Here is a 17,608-nt window from a genome sequence, read left to right as displayed (position 1 = left end):
TTGCTTACCTTTCTGTTTCCCAAGCACCATAGTAATAGAAACTACATTCAGTACTGCTGCCTGAAACTCTTGAATTTCCTGCATGTTGCTTGTCTTCTACAGTGAATAATGGAGCAAAATAATTATCTGTTCATCCAACATTTCTACATCTCTAACGATATTTTCCAGCCATCCAATGTCCACTACTTTTTCATTTACTCTTTATATATCTGGAAAAAAAACTGTTGGTCTCCTCTTTTATACTAGTGGCTAGCTTACCTTCATATTTCATGTTTTTTCCTCATCACTTTTTTAGTTGCCTTCTATTGGTTTTTAAAGACTTCCCAATCCCCTAGCCTCCCACTAATTTTTGAAATATTGTGTGCCCTCTCTTTTGTTTTTAATGTTATCTTTGACTTCCATTTTCAGTCACCTTATCCTCCCTTTAAAATGCTGATTCTTCTTTAGGATGAAATAATCCTGCATCTTCCAAATTTCTTCCAGAAACTCCTTCCATTGCTGTTCTGCCATTGTCCTTTCCTGTCAACTTGGCCAGCAGCTCTTTCATACATCTTTAGTTCCTTTATTCAACTGTAATATCAATACACCCAATTTTAGCATCTCCCTCTCAATCTTAGAGTCAGTATATAGCTCAGTGGTAAAGTGCATGCTTCGCATGGTTGAGGTCCCAGGTTCAACCCCCAGTAACTCCAAATCTTTGCAACACCCTTCCTCAAAGGACAGTTGAAGCAGGATCTAAGAATAATCTGAGGAAGATGTGGATAAATGTTCCATCAGCAAAGAGTAAAAGGTCATTGGGAGGCAGAATGGGGAGTTAAATTTCCAATCAGATCAGCCAAGATTTTAATAGCTTTGTTAAGGGCAGTTAGACAAAAAGGAAATAAAAGAAGTAGGGATAATGTTGGGAATTATAGAACAGCAAGTCGTACTTCAAATTATTGACAACGTTCTTAGAGATAGGACTTTTAAAGCATTTAAAGAAGCATAGTCTGATTAGCGACGAGGAGCAGATCACATCTCACAAGCCTCAGGATGTGACAAAGCACAATGATGAAGGTAGAGCAGTGCATGATGGTGTCTATATGGATTTTAGTAATGCATTTGATAAGGCTCTCCAGGGTTGGCTGATTCAGAAAGTCAGGATCCAGGTAAACCTGGCTGTGTGGATTCAGAATTACCCATAGAAGGAAGAGGGTGGTAGAAAATGGAGCGAATTTGGCCTGGAGATCAGTGACCAGTGGTGTTCGACGGGGATCTGTCCTGGGACCCCCACTCTTTGTGATTTTTGTAAATGACTTGGATGAGGAAGGGTGTGTTAGTAAGTTTGCAAATGACACATAGGTTGGTGGAGCTGTGGATAGTGTGTGGGCTTGTTGTAGTTTGCAATGAGACACTGACAGGATGCAGAGCTGAGCTGGGAAGTGATAGATAGAGTTCTTTAGACTCTGGACAAACTTGCCCGCCAAGCCATTTGTAGCAGTAGTGCAGTGCAGAAGTAATATAAATTGTTTCATTCATTTTCAGGAATGACTGAAACTGTTCCACAATGAACTGATCAGTTGTCACTGACTAAGTGTTCAGGAACACCAGACTTGTGAAGAAGCTTCTCAACACATTGTGCACAAGGCTGCAGCGGAGGCCACTGGGAACACTTCTGGCCAATTTGTAGCTGCATCCACCACCACCAAGAAATTCATGCCCATGAATGGTCCACAAGATCCACATGAATCCTCTGCCAGGGCAATGCTGGCCACTCCCAGGGACGGAGAGGTGTAGCTCTTGGCACCTTCCGGGTCTGTTGGCATCCTGACCAGTGCATGGCAAGTTGCTCGATCTGCTGATCTATCCTAAGCTTTGAGCCAATGGTTTCATGTTGACCACGTGCAGCATGTTGCTCCTCCAGCATTTCAGCTCTCACCTTGAGGGTGTGACAACTCTCAATTCTCACTTAAGGCATTCTCTGTCAAGAGCAAGTTCAGCCCGGCACCGGTAAAAATTGGGGAACTTGAATTTCTGCTCTACATGCCTACCACTTTGGGTTGCCACATACACCTGAAACTGTGTGGGGTCTTTTCTGGTTTCCCTTTGGATCATCTCTGAAGTAATAGAGAGACTTTCAATTTTCATTAGGGAGAATATATCAAAGGGAACGTCCTTTTTCAGGCATTTCCTTTTCCAAGGGTAAATTGGACAATCCATCGGTATTTCCATGATTAGTTGTCCTCTTGAACTCAAACTTGTAATTGTGTCCTCCAAGAAACCGAGCCCATCTCTGCATTCATGCTGCTGCTGTTAGTGGAACACCCTTCTATGGATTGAAAATGGACACTAGTGGTTGATGATCTGTAATGAGGGTAAACACCCTCCCTTAAAACAATTGAAACAGTTTACAGCCCAAACCAAACTCAAGGCCTCTCTGTCAACCTGTGCATAATTTTTCTCTGTGGTGGTAAGGGAATCATAACATGTGACAAGACTGTCCCTGTACCATAGGGTGAGGTGACACAGGCAAGCTTCACTGGATGATGTGGATCATAATTTGTGAGAACAGTGTCCGACATCACCAATTCCTTTGCCTTTTCGAAAGCCACCTCACACAGCTTTATCCATTGCCATTTCTTCCCAATCCGTAGTAATGAGTTCATAGGGTGGAGCACAGTAGCCAGGTTTGGCAGGAACCATTTATAGTAATTGATAAATCCGAAAAAGGACTGCAATGTTGACACATCCTTTGGTCTTGGAGTATTCACCACTGCCTGAATTTTCTCAGCACACTTGTGTGTCAGTAGTGTGACCACAGTAAGTGATGCTTGGTTTAAAGAATTCACACTTCTTGTGTCTTGCTCTAAGCCCAGAATCTTCTCATTTTTTAACATTGTCTTGAGGTTTTGGGGATGTTCCTTGTCATCCTCACTGGAAATGGCTAGCACGAGAAGGCACAGTTTTAAGGTGCTTGGGAGTAGGTACAGAGGAGATGTCAGGAGTAAGTATTTTACACAGAGTGGTGAGTGCGTGGAATGGGCTGCCGGCAGGGGTGGTGGAGGCAGAAATGATAGGGTCTTTTAAGAGACTCCTGGATGGCTACATGGAGCTTAGAAAAATAGAGGGCTATGGGTAAACCTAGGTAGTTCTAATAAGAATATGTTCAGAACAGCTTTGTGGCCTGTTCTGTGAATGGCCTGTATTATGCTGTAGATTTTCTATGTTTCTATGAAATTACTATGTCATCCAGGTAACACTGAGTGCCTGGGCAGCCTTACGGCACCTGGTCTGTAGCTTTCTGCCAGGAAGCACATGCCGATGCTTCTCCAGAAATTAGTCTATTATGGTAATAACGCCCTTTGTGAGTGTTTATGTTGAGAAACACTTCAGATTCCTCTTCCATCTCCATCTGTAGGTAGACCTCAACTAAGTCCACTTTGCTGAAGTGTTTCCCTCCAGGAAGGTTTGCAAAGATACCCTCTATCCTGGGAGAGGGTATTGACTTTACTGGGTTGATGTTGACATTAAGTTCACCCCAAATCCTGACAGACCCACTCTTCTTGGCTACTGGGACCATTGGCTTTGCACAAGGGCTCCACTTAACCTTAGAAAGAATTCCTTCGGCCTCCACGCAATCTAGCTCACTGGCTGCTTTGTCACAGATGGTATAAGGAACCAGATGGGTTTTGTAAAACTTGGATGTGGCGTTTTCATTTAACACTCTTTTACCCTGGATATGTTTGAGTTCTCCAATGCCATCTTTGAACACTGCTGTGACATCATCCAGTATCTTTCTTAATTCACGTTCAATTGTCTGAATTGCAGGGGATGTTGCATTGCTCTCCAATCGATTGTAGTTGTCTCAGCCAATCATGGCCCCACAGTGCTGGCTCTCTTGTTCTTACAAGCCCAATGTGGCTTGTTGGTTGTTGTATTTCACTATTACAAATGTCATTCCCACAGGAGTTATCTTTTCTCCAGTATAAGTTCTTTGTTGATTACCTGCAAGCTTTTGTTCAGTATCTTTGAAATGCCATTCATACTCATTTTGTGGAATGATTTAAACAGTGGAGCCGGTGTCCAATTCCATCTTCGTTAATTTTTCATTCATTTTTGTCATAAACCATATTGCTTGCCTCTTGATAGTTCTCACATTGTAAATCTCAAGGTCACCACTCTCCTCATCATCAGATCTTCCATCAACTGCGCAGATTAGTGCTCTCTTTCAAGCTGCAACTTGATGTTTTATCTTTTCTCTTCCCTCTGCAGTCCATTTATTTTTGTCTGCCCAACATGTTCTCTGTATGTGTCCTACTTTGTTGCATTTTCTGTGAGTTTTGCCTTTAACCCTGCATTGGTCTGGTGTATGTGAGCTCCTGCCAAAATAGTAACACAATTTGTGCAGCTTTCTGCTTAGATGTTGCAATTTTGCTCACTCTCACTTTCATTCCTGACTGCAACTTGCTTGTGTCTCCGGATGCTGTTTCTATTGATACAGTGATTTCAACTGCTCCTGTAAATGTGAGTTATGCTTCAGTTAGAAGCCATTTTAGAATGTTTTCTTGTAAGAACCCACAAACTAAACAATCTCTCACTGCATCATTAGCTCATCACTGAACTGACAATGTTCATGCAATTTCGTTGATTCAGCCACTTAAGCAGAAATGGACTTACGTTTGATTCCACTTATGAAACCTAAGGTGTTCTGCAATCAACAATGGTTTCTGTTCTAAATGTTGCTGCATTATCATTCACAATATCAGCAAACTCATTTTGGCTTCTTTCACTGGAGCAGTTAAATTTCTAAGCAAACTGAATAGTGGTACAGTAGCGTAGTGGCTAGCACAATTCTTTACAGTACAGGCAACCCGGGTTCAGTTCCTGCCACTGCCTGTAAAGAGTTTGTATTTTCTCCCAATGACCGCCTGGGTGTACACTGGTTTCCTCCCACAATCCAAAGATGGTAGATTAATGGGTCATTGTAAATTGTCCTGTGTTTAGGCTAGGTTTAAAACAGGGGTTTGCTGAGTGGTGTGGATTGAAGGGCCAGGAGGGCCTATTCTGCACTGTATCTCAATAAATAAATGTTAAAAACTGCACTCAGTATACATCATCCAGTTATCTGTGGTGCAATCAAAGGTGTGTATCTTTCTGATATAACCAGCCATGTCTGCATTTTTTAACATTATTATTATCACCCGGTACTCAATGTTTATGAACCCATGAATTTCACCAGTTTTCTGCATTTTTGATCTCAAATATCTCTCTCTCTCCCCCTTCTGAAGAGAAAAAAAATGTGCTATGCATTTTTTTTACTAGAACGTCTCGCTCTGCTTCAACAGGTAGATAATCATCTCAGGTTTCTTTTAAAACTTCTTCATCAGCACTGTTATTTTTTGAAACTCTAGATACTATCAAAAGAAAAATATATTTTGTTTTACTTTCCTTTTCTTTCATGAGGTGCTCACATGTAACGTATGTCATTCACGTGGTTCTACATATAACCAGTAATTAATTATGTAAAGAAATAAAGTATGTTTAATTAAACCATATATTTACAATATTACTCAAATATTACTGAAATATTAAATACACTACATGGATGTTTTTATTTGTGATTGGAAATTTGTGATGATCAGTACTGGAACCCATAATGTTCATTCAATACATTAACAATTTGGATGTGAATACAGGAGGAATGATTAATAAGTGTTCAGATAACATGAAATTCTGTAGAGTTTTAAATAGTGAGAAAGATAGAGGTACAGAGATTATATAAAACATTATACCCAATCTAAAATAATAAGCACAAAAACAATCTATCAATATTGCTAATATATGTCGAAAAACCTATGAGTTATAAAGTGATAGATTCACTGGGTAGCATGGACTGGATAGACCAAATGGGCTGTACCCCTGCTATATTGCTCCATGATTCATGATAATATGCTCACAGGAATACATAATAACCAATCACCCAGCAGCTATCTAATTCCATAATCCTTTCCATAAGTTGCAGTAGAACTTCTATAACATTTTGCCAGCCAGGTGCATGAATACAATGATCCAAAGTACGGACATTTAGCACTTTGTCCTGGTGATTAATAACCTTCAAATATTCTGACCCTGTGTTCTCACCTTGTTCTACTTGAAACTTGATAAATTGCAACCAGCTTGTCCTTGTTTTCACTAGGAGTAAAGTGAGCCAGGACACTGAAATCATTGTGAAAGATGAAAAGCACAAAGCATCTGACCAGTTTTCACAACAAGGCCGTGGCCCAGCAGAAACCAATGGTAAGATGCAAGGTCAATGCATGGATGTTGGGCACTCTTCCAAACACTTGATACAAAGGGGCCGTAAGATTGTTAAGTGTGTATTTCCAATATATTTCTGATAAATAAAAATAGTTCCATATGATTTCAACCTATTACAGTAGAATTCAATATTTAATGGACAAGAATATTGAGGGATAACATGGTTTGTGTGGGTATCACTAAACATTTTGGGCTGTAATTTCCACTGGAGTTCTCTCTTTGATGATTGGCAGAATTTGTGGTCAGTTGGCATAAGCAATGGACCGCACTCACTTTCAAGGACTTCATCTCATGTTCTCGATATTTATTGCTTATTTACTTATTATTATTAATATTATTTTTTCTCTCTTTCTATATTTGTACAGTTTGGGTTTTTTTGCACATTGGTCATTGTCTGTCCTCTTAGATGTGGTCTTCCATTGATTCTATTGTGATTCTTGTATTTACTGTGATTGCCCACAAGAAAATGATTCTCAGGGTTGTATCTGGTGATATATATGTATTTTGATAATAACTTTACTTTGAATTCCCTCGGACCTTGAAGGAGACTAGTGTTGAAGTTGCAGGGGCCCTGGCAGAAATATTTAAAATGTTGATATCCACGGTCAGGTGCCGGAGGATTGGAGGATAGCTCATGTAGTTCCGATGTTTAAAAAAGGCTCAAAAAGTAAGCCAGGAAATTATAGGCCAGTAAGTTTGACATCGGTAGTAAGTAAATTATTGGAAGGAATACTAAGAGATAGGAACTACCAGTATTTGGATAGACAGGGACTTAGTAGAAAAAGTCAGCATGGCTTTGTGCATGGTAGGTCATGTTTAACCAATCTATTAGAGTTTTTCGAGGAGCTTACCAGGAAAGTGGATGAAGGGAAGGCAGTGGATGTTGTTTACCTGGACTTCAGTAAGGTCATTGACAAGGTCCCACTTGGGAGGTTAGTTAGGAAGATTCAGTCACTAGGTATACATGGAGAGGTAGTATATTGGATTAAACATTGGCTCAATGGAAGAAGCCAGAGAGTTGTAGTGGAGGATTGCTACTCTGAGTGGAGGCCTGTGACTAGTGATGTGCCACAGGGATCAGTGCTGGGTCCATTGTTATTTTCATCTATATCAATGATCTGTATGATAATGTGGCAAACTGGATCAGCAAATTTGCTGATGATACAAAGATTGGAGGTATAGTGGACCGTGAGGAAGGTTTTCAAAGCTTGCAGAGGGATTTGGACCAGTTGGAGGAATGGGCTGAAAAATGGCAGATGGAGTTTAATGCGGACAAGTGTGAGGTATTGCACTTCAGAAGGTCAAATCAAGGTAGAACATACAAGGTAAATGGTAGGACACTGAGGAATGCAGCAGAACAGAGGGATCTGGGAGTACAGATACATAATTCCTCAAAAGTGGCATCCCAAGCAGATAAGGTCGTAAAGAGAGCTTTTCTTACATTGGCCTTTATAAATCAAAATATTGAGTATAAGAGTTGGAATGTAATGGTGAGGTTGTATAAGACATTGGTGAGACTGAATTTGGAGTATTGTGTGCAGTTTTGGTCACCTAATTACAGGAAGGATATTAATAAGGTTGAAAGAGTGCAGAGAAGGTTTACAAGGATGTTGCCGGGACTTGAGAAACTGACTTACAGAGAAAGGTTGAATAGGTTAGGGCTTTATTCCCTGGATCGTAGGAGAATGAGGGGAGATTTGATAGAGGTGTATAAAATTATGACGGGTATAGATAGAGTGAATGCAAGCAGGCTTTTTCCACTGAGGCTAGGGGAGAAAAAAACCAGAGGTCATGGGTTAAGGGTGAAGAGGGAAAAGTTTAAAGGGAACATTAGGGGGGCTTCTTCACACAGAGAGTGGTGGGAGTGTGGAATGAGCTCCCAGATGAAGTGGTGAATGCAGGCTCACTTTTGACATTTAAGAAAAACTTGTACAAGTATATGGATGAGAAGGGTATGGAGGGATATGGCCCAGGTGCAGGTCAGTGAGACTGGGCAGAAAAATGGTTCAGTACAGCCAAGAAGGGCCAAAAGGCCTGTTTCTGTGCTGTAATGTTCTATGGTTCTATGGAATATTTGGCATAAAGACCATTTCATAGATATTTGACAGCAACCAATTCATTAGGTATAAAATTGCAAAATGAAGACTAATGATCTGGCAGACCATTGATAAGAAATTAAATGTAAAGGTGACAATTACATCTTCATTAGAACAGATGTAAGTGGAAATGGTTCTGGGTTTTGTATCACAACAGAACCTGTTAAAGCATGTTGCATTTCCATCTCAATGATTAAATGCACTATCATGTGCCCAGCACGGACATGGTGAATGGGATGGGACTGAGATTCCAGTGGGATTTTCCATACCTCAGTTAGTTCTGCATAAAAGCCAGGGAAATTCTACATCTGTGGTTTAGATAGATCTTACTGTTGTGGGGTTCATGTGACTCTGATTCAGAGCATTCTGGGAACAAGAACATCTTGAAATAAAAATGGGAATGCTGGGAACTGTAAGAAGTCACGGGTGGCGTGCTGATATTTTAGGAGAAATTAGCAGCCCCTTCTGTAGCACAGGACTGACTCTGAGGCTCAGCTTGCAGTTGAAAATCAGACAGAATTAGTGATAGTTAAGGGGGCAGATAGGAGATTCTGCAGTTCTACCTTCATCAATTATCTTCATCACCTTCTTGTAAAACTCCTAAAAAACTTGCTCCCTGATGGCGGTAACAAGAAGGGGGCATGGCCCAAATGGTGAGAGTCTTTAAAGGTAGATGCTGTCTTCTTGAGGCACCATCTCTTGGAAATGTCCTCAGTAACGGGCAGAATTGTGCCTGTGAGGGAAAAGGTTGAGTCTACAACAGTGTGCAGATTCTTCTAATCCTGCTCACTGGAAGCCATGATTCTCCAAATGCTGATAAGTCCTATCCCTAAGAAACCTCTTCAATAGTTTCACTACCATTTATATGAGACTCACTGGTCAATAATTTCCAAAATTATTCCTATTTCCCTTCTTAAACAATGAAATAACATTGGCTACTCACCAATCCTCTGGGACCTCATTTGTAACTAGAGAGAATATGAAGATTCTGGTCAAGGCTCCACTATCTCCTCTCATGCTCTCTCAATAATTAGGAGTTCATGCCATCAGACACTGGGAACTTAGCACCTTAACCTTAATGTTATTCAAGAGCCCCAACACTGCCTCTTTCTTAATCACAAAATGCCCTCGCATATTAGCACACGTTCTACGCTGATCTCACTATCCTCGTCCTTGGTAAATATTGATGCAAAGTACTCATTTAAAACCTCTCCACATCCTCCACCTCTAAGCACATGTTCCCTCCTTCAAACATGAGTGGTCTTACCCACTCCCTAGTTATCCTCTTGCTCTTAATATATGCATATAATGCCTTGAGATTCTCTGCAAAGGACGGTCCATACCTCTCTGGCTCACTTATTTCCTTCTTGAGTTCTTTTCTAGTTTCTTTATAATCCTTAAAGGCCCTGTTTGCTTTTAGCTTCCTGTACCTTACAAAGGTTTCCTTTATCTTCTTGACTAAATTCACAAACTGTCTTGTAATCCAAGAATCACTTACCTTGATGGGTGAAATGCTGCAGGATGGCTATTGTGGCTTTAATGAAGAAGGGCTACAAAGAAAAACCCGGGATCTATAGACCAGTGCTTGATATCTGTGGCATGCATGCTACCAGAGAGGATTCTGAGGGATAAGGAGTATGTGCATTTAGGAAGACAGATGTTGATTAGAGATAGACGTACAAAAAAGCTGGATGAACTCAGCAGGTCGGGCAGCATCCGTTGAACGAAGCAGTCAACATTTCGGGTCGAGACCCTTAATCAGGACGAAGGGACGAGATAGTAAGCACAGTTTTATGCATGGGAGATTGTGTTTAATGAAATTGAATGAGTTTTTGATGAATATGGATGAGGGCAAGGTTATAGGTGAAGTGGACTTCATTAAGGGCTTTATTAAAGTTCTGCATGATAGGCTGGAATGAAAAGTTAGATCACATAGAATCCGGGAAGATCTAGTTGATTGGACACAAAATTGGTATGATAGTAGGAAGGAAACAGTGATAGTGGAAAGTTGTTTCTCAGAATAGAGGCATGTGACTACTGGTGTTCCCCAGAGTCAGTGCTAGGCTCAGTAATATTTGTCATCCACAGGTATATCGACAATTTGGATAAATATGTACAAGGCATGGTTAGTAAGTTTGAAGAAGACACTAAAATAGGAGGTATTATGAACAATAAAGAAAGTAATCAAAAATTACAGGGGTACATTGATCATCTGGGTAAGTGGGCCAAGGAATGGCCAATAGAGTTTAAATTGGGTACATGAAATGTGTTGCATATTGGGAAGATAAATCATGGCAGGACTACTCACAGTGAATGGTAGGCAGAGGGGTCTAGGAGTACCTAGTTCCCTGAAAGTGGTCATGCAGGCGGGCAGAGTAGTGAAGAATACTTTTGGCATGCAGGTTTACATCTGTCAGGATATTGAACATAGAAGATGGGCTGTTATGTTGCAGTTGTACAAGATGTAGGTGAGGCATTAGCGTTGTTCAGCCTGTTGTAGGAAAATTGTTATTGAATTGTATATGAAAGATGTTATTAAATTGGATAGATTGCAGAGGAGTCAATAGCTTTAAATTACTTGCTGTTAACACATCAGAGGATCTGGGACCAGCACATAAGTGACATCACAAAGAAAACACGATAGCGACTCTTAACTTATGACCTCTAGTTCTAGTTTCATACAACCTCAGTGGGGAAAAAAGCTATCTATAGCCTTCATAATTTTGTATGTCTCTATCAAACCTCCCCACATTCTCCTATGCTACAGGGAATGAAGTCCTAACCTATTCAACCTTTCCCTATAATTCAGTTCCTCAAGACCCAGCAACATTCTTGTAAATTGCCTTTGTACTCTTTCAATTTTATTGCTATCTTTCCTCTAGATAGGTGACCAGAACTATAAACAATACTCAAAATTAGACCTCACCAACATCTTATACAACTTTAAGATAACATTCCATTTCTGTACTCAATACTTTGATTTATGAAGGCCAATGTGCCAAAAGCTCTCTTTATGACCCTATTTACCTGGTGCCACTTTCAAGGAGTTATGGATCTGTACTCTACTACACACCAGAGTCTTCAACCATTCTTTGTATAAGTCCTACATTGGTTTGTGCTCCCAAAGTGTAATACCTCACACTTGTCTGCATTTAATTCCATCTGCTCTGATAGCCTTCCTCTCAGTCCACTAAGCCCCCAATCTTGGTGTTATCCGCAAAGTAACTGATCTAGTTTACCACATTATCATCTAGGTCATTGATATAGATGGGAAACAACAAAGGACCCAGCACCAATCCCTGTGGCACAGTTGCAAGCCTCCATGACAGATAGGCAAGATAGATACTGCCACTCTTTGGCTTCACCTGTGAAGTGAATGTCGAATCCAATTTGCTACCTCATCCTGAAATGCCAATTATCTGAACCCTTTTTACCAGCCTTCTTGAGACCTTAGGAATTTAATCCTAGGAACATAGAAGACTGAGGGGAGATCATATAGAGGTATATAAAATTATGAGAGGTATTGATGGGTAAATGCAAGCAGGCTTTTTCCATTGAAGTTGGGTGGGACTACAACTAGAGGTCATGGGTTAAGGGTGAGAGGTGAAATGTTTAACGGGAATATGAGGGGAAATGTCTTTACTCGGAGTGTTGTGACAGTGTGGAATGACCTGCCAGTGCAGATAATATATACAAGCTAGATTTGAATGCTTAAGAGAGGTTTGGATGGGTACATGGATGGGAGGGGTATGGAAGGCTTTGGTCCAGGTGCAGGTCGATGGGAGTAGGCAGATTAAATAGTTTGGCACAGACTAGATGGGCCAAAGCATCTGTTTCTATGCTGTACTTCTGCCCAACTCTATGACTCTAGCATTACATTGTTAACAAACGGAAAACACATATGTGATATAACTGCTTTTGTGACTTGTGCATAACTTATACCACAGTCTTAATAAGGAAACTGTTGTAGTTCAGTCAGAGTTGAGAGCTGTAGATTTTAACAAGTATTTGTATAGCACATGCAAACATAGAGGGGAGATCTGGGAAAAAGAATCTTCCTAAACTCAAAATATGTGGATTTTCTTGGTACATTTTTCAGTACAAAGATTCATATTAAATACAATCACCTGTTATAATACATAGTTTACTTCAATGTTTTGGCGTGAACAAATGGCTGTATTTTTAATGGGAGTACATCTTAACTGACAAGACCAGCAAATAACTTTGTGAACAGAAAGGTGAATAAGGGACTGAAATGGTGATGCAGTGGGTAAGGATCCAAGTTCTAGGGTAGTGGTAACCTGTTCAAGAGTGACAGTTTGTACTTGAACCAGTGGGGGACCAATACCCTAGTGAGAAAATTTGCAATATAGTTTAATAGGAGAGTATAAACTAGATTGACAGAGGATGGGAATCGAATGAGTGAAAGCAGTGAGAAGACAGAGGCATGCGCTGAACCCAAAGTTTGTAAGCCAAGCAATCTGGATAGCCATGTTTAGGAAAAAAGGGCAGGCAGGACCATTGCTTTAAACTTGCTTTAGTTAATGCACGTTGCTTGACAAGTAAGGCAGATGAACTAAGGGTGTGGATTGCTCTAAGGACTGGGATTTTGTGGCCATAACATGAACATAGCTGACCAAACTGGCAACTCAATGTTCTAGCATACCACTGATTTATGTGTGACAGTATCAGGTTTATTATCCCTAACATTGGTCTTGAAAGTTGTTGTTTGTGGCATCAGTACAGTGCGATACATAAAGGTGCAACACCTCACACTCAACTGCATTAAATTCCATCTGCCATTTTTCAGCCCATTGTTCCAGCTAGTCCAGATCCCACAGCAAGCTCTGACAGTCTTACTCGCTGTCTGCTACACCCCCAAACTTGGTGCCATCCGCAAATTTGCCAATCCAGTTAACTACATTATCATCCAGATCATTGATATAGATGACAAACAACAATGGACCCAGAACCAATCCCTGTGACACACCATTTGTCACAGGCCTCTAGTCAGAGAGGCAACCCTCTACTACCACTCTCTGGCTTCTCCCATGAGGGCAATGTCTCATCCAATTTACTACCTCATCCTGAATGCCAAGTGACTGAACCTTACTGACCTACGTCCCATGCGGTACCCTGTCAAATGCCTTGCTAAAGTCCATGTCGACAACATCCATTGCCTTGCCTGCATCAACCTTCCTGGTAAATTCCTTGAAAAACTCAAGAAGATTAGTTGGACATGACCTACAACACCCAAAGACATGCTAACTATCCCTAAACAATCCTTGTTTACTCAAATACTCATATATCCAGTCCCTTAGAATACCTTCCGATACCTTTCCCAGTACTGATGTCAAGCTCACCAGCTTATAACTTTTAAAGCCTTTCTTAAACAGTGGAGCAACATCCAATCCTCCGGTACCTCACCTGTCACTAAGAGTGATTTAAGTATCTCTGCTAGGGCTCCTGCAGTGAGTAGTGGTGTTCCACAGGGGTCTGTGTTGGTACCGCTCCTTTTTACATTATATGTCAATGATTTGGATGATGGAATTGATGGTTTTGTGGCAAAGTTTGCAGACAATATGAAGATAGGTGAAGGGGCAGGTAGTTTTGAGGTAGTGAGGCTACAGAAAGACAGATCAGAAGAATGGACAAAGAAGTTGCAGACGGAATACAGTGTCGGGAAGTGTATGGTCATGCATTTGGGTAGAAGAAGTAAAAGGCTAGACTATTTTTTAATGGAGAGAAAATACAACAATCTGAAGTGCAAAGGGATTTGGGAGTCCTTGTGCAGGATTCCCTAAAGATTAATTTGCAAGTTGAGTCTGTGGTGAGGAAGGCAAATGTGATGTTAGCATTCTCTACAGGAGGATGAGAATATAAAAGCAAGGATGTAATGTTGTGGCTTTATAAAGCACTGGTGAGGCCTCACTTGGAGTATTGTGAGTAGTTTTGGGCCCCTTAGAAAGGATATGCTGAAAATGGAGATGGTTCAAAGTGATTCCAGGATTAAACAGCTTGTCATATGAAGTGTTTGATGGTTTTGGTGCTATATTCACTAGAATCCAGAAGAATGAGGGTTGACATTGAAACCCATCAAATATTTAAAGGCCTCGATAGAGTGGATGTGGAGAGGATGTTTTCCTCTGGTGGGGTGTGTAAGACCAGAGGACACAGCCTCAGAATAGAGAGGTGACCTTTTAGAATGTAGGTGAAAAGGAATTTCTTTAGCCAGAGAGTGGTGAATTTATGAAATTCGTTGCCACAGGCTGTTGTGGAGGCCAAGTCTTTATGTATATTTTAGGCAGAGATAGATAGATTCTTGTTTGGTCAAGATATGAAGGGATACAGGTAGAAGACAGGAGATTGGGGCTGAGAGGAAAAATTGATCAGCCATGACAAAAAGGCACAGCAGACTCAATGGGCCAAATGGGCTAATTCTGTTCCTGGACCCTATGGTCTTATAGAGAGGGGTATTGCACTACTAATTAGGAACAATATCACAGCATTCAACTGCTTCTTTCTAAGTTAACAAATTTCACAACACATGCCAATGGTAATAAACGATTCTGATTCTGATCTGCTTTCAGAGGGGCCATAATGGAGGGCTCATCCATTGAGTCTGTATTGGTAGATCTCAGAAATAGGAAGGATGCAAACACTGATGGGATTGTACTTCAGAGCTCCCCAATAGCCACTGAGACACAGAGGAAACTTAAAGCAACTAAAGACCAATAAGTCTGAGCTGTGACCTCAAAGGAGACTGCAGCTCAGTGCCATATTGACAGAGTGTATACAATGCTTTTCAGCAGAGGGACAAAATGTATCCTTCAATGAATATAAGAAGTTCAGAGCAGACTTAACAGGGAAATCAGGAGTGCAAAAACAGCTTTTTTTTATTAAGTGCAATCGTGAACAATAGCCAGATCAGAAATGCTGATCGAGTCAACTAGTTCCCAAAGAGAACTCTGATAGGCCAGTCAGATGGTTCACTGCTGCTCAATGCTAGAACATAAAAAATCATATGTACAATTAAGAAACAGGCATAAGACATTCATTAAACAAAAAGCTTATGGCAGGTAAAGATAATCCCAAGAGGTTCTTCAGATATATTAACAGCATAAGCATGACTATGACTATGGAAAGACTAGCTCCTCTTAAAGACCACCAGGGATGCCTATGTTTGCAACCACAAGAAATGGCTGAGATGTTTAGTGTCTATTTCTCTTCTGTGTTTACGAAGGGGATTATTCCGGATGCCACAGAAATGAAGGTAATAAGTTGAGAAGTCTTGGATCGTAAGACTATCATAGGAGGTACTTACAGCCTTGAATCCCTTTGGGTAGGCAAATTCCCAGAGCCTGATCAAGTGCAACCCTTGTGGGAGGCCAGAGAAGAAATTGCAGAGTTCCTAGTAGAGATATTTGCTCTAGAGTGGTCATTAACCAAGACTCGAGGGTGTCTAATTATGTTCCATTGTTTGGAATGGGTAACAAGAACGAGCCAGGGAGCTCCAGATCATGGGAGGGTTATGGACCAAATGCAGGACTAGCAGGAAATATGCTGTAGTCAGTATGGACCTGTGTTCATACTGTATTACTCTACAACTCTAAGATAGTACATGTCAATGTTCTAACCATTTCTGAAGACACCAAAACCATCTTTTACCTTATAGTTCTTCTACCACAGCCTTTTTAGGTGTGTCTTTTAGGACAGACAAACACCCAAGGTAATAATTTTCAGAACAAATCTCACTTTGATCATGCTTGACATTCTAATCAGGTTTGATCTCTTTGATTCCCCCCCCCCCCCCACCCACCATCAGACAGGAGGTACTGTAGCATTAGGAAAAGGACTGTTAGGGTGGGAGCACACACAAAATGCTGAAGGAACTCAGCAGGTCAGGGATCATCAATGGAAAAGAATAAACAGGCAGCGTTTTGGGACGAGACCCTTCATCAGGATCTTTTACTCATTTCGATAGATGATGCCTGACCTGCCGAGTTCCTCCAGCATTTTGTTCTGGTGTTGCTCTGGATTTCCAGCATATACAGATTTTCTCGTGTTTGTTAGGATGTGAAACAGCTTCATCAACCCTTTAGTAGTCGACATTTCCATGCTGAGAAAAGATAGCTTGACTAAACAACGCCTCTGCATCTCATAATGTTCATAATGTCATGTTAGGCCTCTGATGGTCCAGAGAAAATGATCTGAGTTTGTCCAACCTCTCCTTTTTAGGCAATACTCTCCAATCCAGGGAACATCCTGGTAAACCTCTTCTGCACCCTCCACAAAACCTTCACACCTTTCTACAACGGAGTGACAGGAACTGCAGACAATATTTCCAAAGCAGTTAAACATAAGTCTTACCCAGCTGCAAAATTACTTCCTGACTTTTATATTCCATACCCTGTGCAATGAAGGCAAGACGATTTCTTTACCACTCTATTCCTTGTGTAAGATAGTACAAGGTAAAACAATAACAGAGTGCAGCGTCCCCAGAGAAAGTTCAATGCAGATGGACAATATGGTGCAATATCCTAATGAGGTAGATTGTGACGTAAGGAGAGTATCTTGATACACTGTGGAATCATTCAATAGTCTTATAACAGCAGGTAGAAGCTGCTCTTAAGTCTGGTGGTACATTTTTTCAGGCCTTTGAATCTTCTGCCTGATTGGAAAGGAGAAATAAAATGTCAAGCTGGGTGAGGTCTTTGATTTTGTTGGCTGGTTTATTGAGGCGGCAAAAGCTGTAGGTAGAGTCCATGACGGGAGTCCGGTTTTTGTGATATGCCCAACTGTGTCCACAACTCTCCGTAGCTTCTTGCAGTCATGGACAGAGCACTGGCCATACTAAGCCATGATGCATCCAGATAAGATGCTTTCTATGGTGCATTGAAAAACATGTCAGGGAACTATAGACTTGCATTCAAGACTTGTTTCTAAGGACCCTGCCATTTACTGTATATTTTCCTCTTAAATGTGACACCTCACATTAGTCTGGATTAAACTCTATCTGCCATTTGCAACTAATTATATCCTTTGACAACCTTCCTCCACAGCTCTGCAAATTTTCATGTTGTCTGCTGATATGCTAATCAACTCATCTACATATTCTTCCAAATCATTTTATGCAAATCAGACAAGACCTCCCTTGCACAGAAGTTTGCTAGCTATCCATTAAAAGGTCTATACTTTTCCAGATATGAATAGTT

The 17,608-nt window shown here is 40.8% G+C and overlaps 1 protein-coding gene across 1 annotated transcript in view; it reads left to right on the top strand.

The window, feature by feature from the left end:
• pcloa (piccolo presynaptic cytomatrix protein a) overlaps positions 1 to 17,608 on the top strand; it is a 389,623-nt gene that overhangs the window by 356,528 nt on the left and 15,487 nt on the right. The window contains exon 23 of the mRNA XM_059988484.1: positions 6,176 to 6,276. Within this exon, the coding sequence (XP_059844467.1) occupies positions 6,176 to 6,276 (101 nt within the window). The remainder of the gene's footprint in view (positions 1 to 6,175; positions 6,277 to 17,608) is intronic.

This window comes from Hypanus sabinus, chromosome 13 (genome assembly GCF_030144855.1).
Source record: "Hypanus sabinus isolate sHypSab1 chromosome 13, sHypSab1.hap1, whole genome shotgun sequence".
Lineage (NCBI taxonomy): Eukaryota > Metazoa > Chordata > Chondrichthyes > Myliobatiformes > Dasyatidae > Hypanus > Hypanus sabinus.
This window is presented reverse-complemented; position numbering and strand designations above follow the sequence as displayed.